Below are 6,888 nucleotides of genomic sequence, written 5' to 3'. Positions count from 1 at the left end.
GGCGGCAGTCACTACAACAGCGTGTATAGCGATGGAGCGTACGGTGGGTCCGCAGACACTGACGGGGCGAGTATGTACTCGTATGACGAGTCAGTTTATCAGCTACCTTCCCCGGCCGGGTACGGAGGACCTGAAGGCCCTGGAGGCTTTCCGCCTCGTGGGCACCCACCTCCACCAAATTGGCAGGGTCAACCGGGATTCGCGGTACATGCTCCGCCCCCTGGTCCAAATCAGTACGCTAGCCTGTATGCTGCTGCTTCAGATGTGCTTGGGATGGGTCCTCCGCCTGGTGCTCCCGCATCAGGGGGCTACCCTCCTTCACAATACGGACATTCGCCACCACCGCCACCAGGCCAGATGCCACCACAGCAATACTATGCCAACGGTGGCCCCGGTCCCTCGCCTGTGTCTTCTAGCCAATCAGTACCCTTTCTCGGTCCTGGTGCCTATTCATCTTCGGGCACACCGTCAATCTATGCGGGTTCTTCACAAACATCTCTGCCCCGAAGCGATGCTGCTAGCATCCAGAGCGACGATGATATCGAATTCCGGAATCGCCCTTCGCTACAGAGATCTGGCACGGTGATGTCAGTCAGCCCAAGAACCCAGAAAACAAAAGCGATAGATCTCAGTGCTCCTCCTTATACGAAGCAGTACATCGACCAGTATCGTATGAGAATTAAAGATGATCCCGACCCAGAAGCACATTTCCTGTACGCAAAGTATCTGATTGAAGCAGCCAAACGGTTCGGTGCCGATTCAAAAGATCAACGGGGGGTGAAGAAATATCGTGATGCGCTCATCGCGGAGTCTTTGAAAGTAATCCGACGTTTGGCTACCCAGGGACAGGCGTACGACGAGGCACAATTTTTCTTGGCCAATTGCCATGGCACCGGTATGCTTGGGCTCCAGGTGGATCACGAACGGGCATACCATCTATATCTGCAGGCTGCGAAACAGAACCACGCCGCCGCCTGTTACAGAGTTGCTGTTTGCAATGAGCTTGGTGCTGGAACCAGGAAGGAACCGCAGCGTGCACTAGCATTTTATCGCAAGTCTGCATCGCTGGGCGACACAGCCGCGATGTACAAGCTCGGCGTCATCTTATTGCGTGGACTGCTCGGCGAGCAGCCTAATGCGCGTGATGCCGTGGGATGGTTGAGGCGGGCTGCAGAGCAAGCGGATGTGGACAATCCGCATGCGCTGCACGAGCTCGGGATGATCTATGAAAACCCAAAGAATGGCGTCGTGCCGTATGATCCCGCGTACGCAAAGGAGATGTACACTCGCGCGGGGCACCTTGGATACACTCACTCGCAGTACAAACTTGGGCAGTGTTATGAGTACGGGAGCTTGACATGTCCCGTCGACCCGCGTCGGTCGATTGCATGGTATACAAAGGCGGCGGAGAAGGGGCATTCAGAAGCAGAGCTTGCGCTGAGCGGATGGTACTTGACTGGGAGCGAGGGTGTATTGAAGCAGAGTGATTCAGAGGCGTATCTGTGGGCGCGACGGGCAGCGAACAAAGGTGTCAGCAAGGCTGAATATGCCGTTGGGTATTACGCGGAGGTCGGCATCGGCATTAAGCAGGATGTCGAGTTCGCGAAACGATGGTACATGCGAGCAGCAGGTCAGTTTGTTTTTGCCGCACACTATCCATGACTGAAGTTGTCTACAGCGCAAGGCAATAGACGTGCAATGAACCGCCTTACCGAGATGAAGCGGTCTGGAAACAAGCGGGCAAACATGGCACGGCCAACGCGTCAGGACGCGAAAGACGAGTGTGTGATTGTGTGAGGGCCGTTTGTGATTGTCGTGTTGAACTTTCGTTTGTCTGTGTCTGTGGGGACTCGGATATCGCTCTGATTCTATATCGCTCGCTCTGCACGGCTATGAGAGCCTAATCGATGCCTATTACGTTGTCCTTGCCTCTGATCTTATCTAATCTCGATACTTGTAACTCTCATAGTAATCGTCGACTCGCTCACTGCAATGGAAGAGAGTGAAGTAAGCCTGGCTTGAATTCCCGTTCCTTGCTTGGGATGCGTTTGACTGGTGCTCCCAGAAATCGCTGCTGGAACATCTCGACCTGTCTCAGTTGACATGTCTCAACGAGGAGGGAGACAACTCACTCAAGTCGATCTTATCCTCTCGCTCTAGGAACACGGGTAGCTCGTACCTCCTCAGTGATGTCGACGAACAACTCCTCCTGAACATAACTGTGCGTTTTTACACGTTCTCTGTCACGACTTCCTGCATTGATCAACCGAGCTGCAGTTCAACCAGACTGTGCGCATACGCTCAATTGCTATCCAGACATCCAATGTGGCGCAGGCCCCGCGTAAAATTAAACTCATAACCAATCGCCACACTCTGGGGTTCGATGATATTGAAGATGGCTCTATCGCCCAGGAATTTGAGCTTTCTGAAGACCAAGTACGGGATGGAAAGCGGATCCAGCTCCGATACGTTAGATTTCAAGCGGTGACTAGTCTGCATGTGCGTCTGTGTCTCTGCATCATCGAGCACAACTTGAGTATTTCCGCTGTGCTTGCCACGACGTAGATTTTTGTTGAGTCCAACCAAGGAAACGAAGATCAAACTCGAGTCGATGCCGTCGATATCTATGGATTCCCCGTTGCGTGCGTATTGTGATATCGCTTGTATGCGTTTGCTAAAGCAAGTCTTCTGATAGAGGAACAAGAGATCTGAGTGGTCTCAAGAAGGTAGAGGACGACTGATTAGAAGCCGGTTAATGTCGACTGTGGCATCAGACCCGCAGTACTGTGTTTCAGGATCGCGCATAGCATGAAACGAACGCGTCTACTACTCATGAATAATTTCTCAGTAAATGGGGCATTAGAAACAGAAACCCCCAAACCAGCGCAAATTCTCTCAGCAGATTACTTTCCATCAATCTGCAGCCACATGCTCCACCGCCTTTTTTCTTCCTCATCTCCCTCAAACACCCAGTTTACGTGAACAATCTCAGCGAATCCTTCACTGGACTGTGGTTCTTCATATTGTGCGCGGAAACCCGTGAAAGCATTATACGGCAATAAATCTCTCTTCGGCTGTTTCGCGAGTCTCAGTTTTTGTACCCAGCAAATATGGGGGTCATACCTCTCTTACAATTGATGTGGGAGGCAAATTGAATGCACGATAGAGGTTGTTATGCCATGCGAGCTCGATAGAGCTATCAAACACTATACACCTTCAAGTAATCCATCAAGTACACGAAAATTACTGAGATGTTCAGATTACATACCTGACAGGGATCTTCGCTTTACGGGCAACTTCAACATAGTATCTTCTCGTCTCCGCATTCCTATTCGTATTGTCTGGAGAAAATTACTAACGTTTGTAACATAAATGCACTATGTTCCTGACACTGACCAATGACACAACTCTTTCCTTCATGAACTGCTTCTTCCGCCGCTTTAACACATTTATCTCGTGTCCGCAGGGTGTCTTGATTGACATGGGCGTATCCGGCTGATGCGAAATATTTTCTATAGAAGGTGGACTTCCCTAAGGAAGGGAAGCCCACGAATACAACGACCTCTGGTGTCTCCAGCGATGGAGGCACAATAGTCGCGTCAGGAGGCGTGATATGCGGTACTACAATGCGAGGTCATCCATCATGCTCAAGTCAATGGATGGTCCATTCTCACAGTCAGAGGGGAGAGAAGATACATGGAACCCTGATAGGGTATATGGTGCATTCGGCAGGTTCAGGAAGTATTCCTGGTGTGAAAATTAGATGAGTATTACATATTCTTGCAACACGCACCTCTGGTGTGTGGAAGGCAATCCCAACGTTAAGTGCCCACTTCCTGTCCGTCCCGGCGTGATCGCATGCGCGCCCCGCTGCATCTCCAACAAAAAAGGAATTCGCTCTATCTGCGCGGGCGATGTTGAACAGGGCTGTAACTGAACCAGGGGATATGCCAAACCTATTTGAACACTATCGCTCGCATATATGCGTTCCAGCTCATACCACATGCCCGGCATTGGCTTGCGGTATTCATCTCGGGCAGTGGCGGCGAAGATGCGGAATGGGACGTCTGGCAACTACACGTGTATCAGACCTTTGAACTGCGCATAAAATGACACGAACCACTTGCATCACCACCAATCAAAGGAACCTTTTTCTTCCAATCAGCAAGCGCGGCTGAGCGCAGAGCCTGGTTTGTCATAATCACAATTGCATAGCTACATCATGGTCCGCCGTCAACCCACATGGGATGCATGTAGACCTGCGCTAAGTAATCATAATACACTTACCCAGCTTCGTGTACTTCCTTGAGTTTCTTGGGGATACTCGATCTCCACCATTGGAATTGGGGTGGCCCCGTACTCTTCTTGTAGACGCTTGATTGGATGAGGCATCCGTCCAAGTCGAAGGCGGCAATCTTGGGGCGGCTCTCTGGTGAAAGATTGACACCATGTAGACAAGTCTTCTTTGACCCGAGTGCAGGAGAAATCCAGTGGAAGATTGACTCCGCATCGGCTTTCTGGGTTCCCGGCTTCTCAAAGATGGGAAACACTCGAAAGTGTAGGATAAGTCTTGGTCAAATCGTGGAACGCGTAGGCACTGAAGTTCACCTTTCGCTCTCTTCCGATCCGGTGCTCCATCTACTTCACTCACAATGTCAGCGGCTCGTTTCTTTGTAGAACCGGATGCTGTGAATTCAGGGATATGAATGTAAATTATGACTTTCACGTGTTGTGGTGATTGAAAGCATACGGCGGATCTGTCCTTCGCTGGCTTTCGACATAATGAACGCGACTGGTGAGACAAACGAGGTCTACTTAGTCGTAGTTGAATTAATAAACAAGAACATACGCGTTTGCCGCCCGGCGCGTCTGTGGCTGAAGCCCATAACGACGAGCGCTCATAGTAGCAGACTGACTCAACCTTGACTGAGCCGTCTCCATTCTTGCGGATGCACTGTCAAGATGATGCTTGAGCCTGAACCTCCAGCTTCTCATGTAGCTCTGTCACGAGATCTCAGTCAGAAAAGGGCAGTCTGTGGGTGAGATAGGACACGGTAGAAACGTTTGGCCTCTCAAATGGCCACCTCATACGAAGGACCACGGTCAGCGTGATGGTACGTGGTTCAGCCGGAAATTGTGGACCTCGTTATTGATATTGATGGTGTTCAACGAGCTAAAAGAGCGCCCATGATATGTTCGTCCATGTCAACAGAGCTGTTTTGCATCATTATAATCCACATGATTGTGCGCGTGAGTTATGTATATATGTCAGGGTGTACGCTACCAGGCCATCGTTCTGCAAGCGTTGATTCACATCCTTAAATCCACCTCAGTCCGAACCCTAGCATTTTCACATCTTTTAGTGACCACCACAATAAGAGCAAATGGTCGCTAGCTGCAGCTGCGGCTCTGAGTCACTGACACTTAAGCGTCAAGTAATGCTGTCAATCCGGCCAGACCCGACGTTGAAAGACTCAATGCTGTAGATGCTGCGCCTTCAAGCTTCAACGCCGCGCGTCCTAAAAAAACGTTCTGCTGGTTCAAAATGCAGATTTGAGTACGTACCCACAACCCTCTTCTCCTTCTCTCTACTTCATACCTCAGTGTGAATGTCTCTCGACACTGCCCATCAGGAGTGTGCTGGTGTTTTGCAGTGTCTACGGCCAGCTCATATATTACCCCTTTCACCTCCCATATTTCCCATAGAGATATGCGAGCGAATCATAGACCATCTAGATCCAACATCTCGAAATGTGGCCAATCGCCTAGCGTTGTTGGCCTGCGCCCTCACTTGCCGCAGATGGTACCCAAGGAGTCGTGTCATCTTGCTAGAGGAAGTGGACATTGGTTCCATGACTGTGTTGGTCGGCTTTGCTCGTATGGTCACAGCGAAGCCTTCCTTTGGTGATTATGTTCGGTCCATTCACATCTCCAATGATCTAGCCAAGTCGGAGAAATGGCCCGGATCTCGCAACCCTTTGACGTCTTTCCCAACAATGCTGGCGCGGAAACTGACGAACCTGAACACGCTTCATTTATGCTGCATGCCGCACTGGGATCCGGCTGTGCATTCGACGTCGACTTTCTATTGGGCCCTATCTGAATTCACATGCGTCACGTCACTCCACCTCCGAGACATCGACTTTCCTTCCGTCAACGAGTTTGCTCATCTCATTCAAGGACTTCCCAATCTACAACGTCTCGCATGCATGGGTCTACGTTGGACGCGATATTCTTTGGATCCGACAGTCTATTTGCGAAGCGGGTCACACAATTGTCTGACACACTTGTACCTGGACACTTCCCAAACACTCATGAAGGATGCCGTCGAATTTTTCGTCGGTTCTGAGTATGGCGCACATCTCGTTGACCTCCGAGTTGGTCGTCTTCATGTGTCGGAATTGGGCCCCTCGGGTATAGGGAGCCTACTCCAAGCTGCGGGCACATCTCTGCGAGATGTCAGGTTCAACATCGCGTCTGTTGTGGATGCCGATTTAGATGACCATGGAACTGGAGAGAGTAAGTTCGAGCTCCTTTAAACAGTGTTTGTTGGCTTACTTTTTTGTGTATAACAGTCGCGCGCTCATTAAATCTCACTTTCAATGAGAATCTGCAAACACTTATCCTCGATATCATGGCATTTCATGAAACGAGTTTCAGTTGTAGTTGGATATCCTATCTCCTATCCACAATCTCCTCTTACCAAATGCACGATATCCACATCCGTATAAATATCTCAACCCCAGGCGATGTTCTTCAAGCAGTTCTGACTGGGATTAATAAGTATGAATGTTCGCGGATCGACCAAATCTGCGCGAGCAAGCAATTTTCTGGCCTTGAGCGCATTACCTTCCAGATTGTGGACTACTCTGGTTCTCACGAGCCAAG

The 6,888-nt window shown here is 50.2% G+C and overlaps 3 protein-coding genes across 3 annotated transcripts; 2 read left to right on the top strand and 1 right to left on the bottom strand.

Moving 5' to 3' along the window:
* Positions 1-31: 31 nt before the first annotated feature.
* Positions 32-2,741, top strand: FIBRA_02175 (uncharacterized protein; the record flags this gene model as incomplete). Its single annotated transcript, XM_012324041.1, has 8 exons — positions 32-43; positions 103-1,630; positions 1,679-1,783; positions 1,970-2,007; positions 2,066-2,221; positions 2,278-2,499; positions 2,566-2,642; positions 2,696-2,741. 8 exons carry the CDS (start codon positions 32-34, stop codon positions 2,739-2,741), a joined length of 2,184 nt encoding a protein of 727 aa, XP_012179431.1.
* Positions 2,742-2,903: 162 nt separating this feature from the next.
* On the bottom strand, positions 2,904-4,781 carry FIBRA_02174 (uncharacterized protein; the record flags this gene model as incomplete). Its single annotated transcript, XM_012324040.1, has 11 exons — positions 2,904-3,074; positions 3,124-3,214; positions 3,269-3,341; positions 3,397-3,621; positions 3,675-3,747; positions 3,794-3,903; positions 3,957-4,067; positions 4,121-4,215; positions 4,288-4,549; positions 4,609-4,686; positions 4,751-4,781. 11 exons carry the CDS (start codon positions 4,779-4,781, stop codon positions 2,904-2,906), a joined length of 1,320 nt encoding a protein of 439 aa, XP_012179430.1.
* An 828-nt stretch (positions 4,782-5,609) lies between these two features.
* Positions 5,610-6,539, top strand: FIBRA_02173 (uncharacterized protein; the record flags this gene model as incomplete). The annotated part of the gene is made up of 1 exon (XM_012324039.1): positions 5,610-6,539. The coding sequence occupies one exon, from the start codon at positions 5,610-5,612 to the stop codon at positions 6,537-6,539; it is 930 nt and encodes a 309-aa protein (XP_012179429.1).
* Positions 6,540-6,888: the final 349 nt, after the last annotated feature.

The sequence above is a fragment of the Fibroporia radiculosa genome (assembly GCF_000313525.1).
Source record: "Fibroporia radiculosa TFFH 294 genomic supercontigs, scaffold1090, whole genome shotgun sequence".
Taxonomy (NCBI): Eukaryota; Fungi; Basidiomycota; class Agaricomycetes; order Polyporales; family Fibroporiaceae; genus Fibroporia; species Fibroporia radiculosa.
Note: the sequence above shows the minus strand (reverse complement) of the source record. Positions and strands in the feature narration are given on the sequence as shown.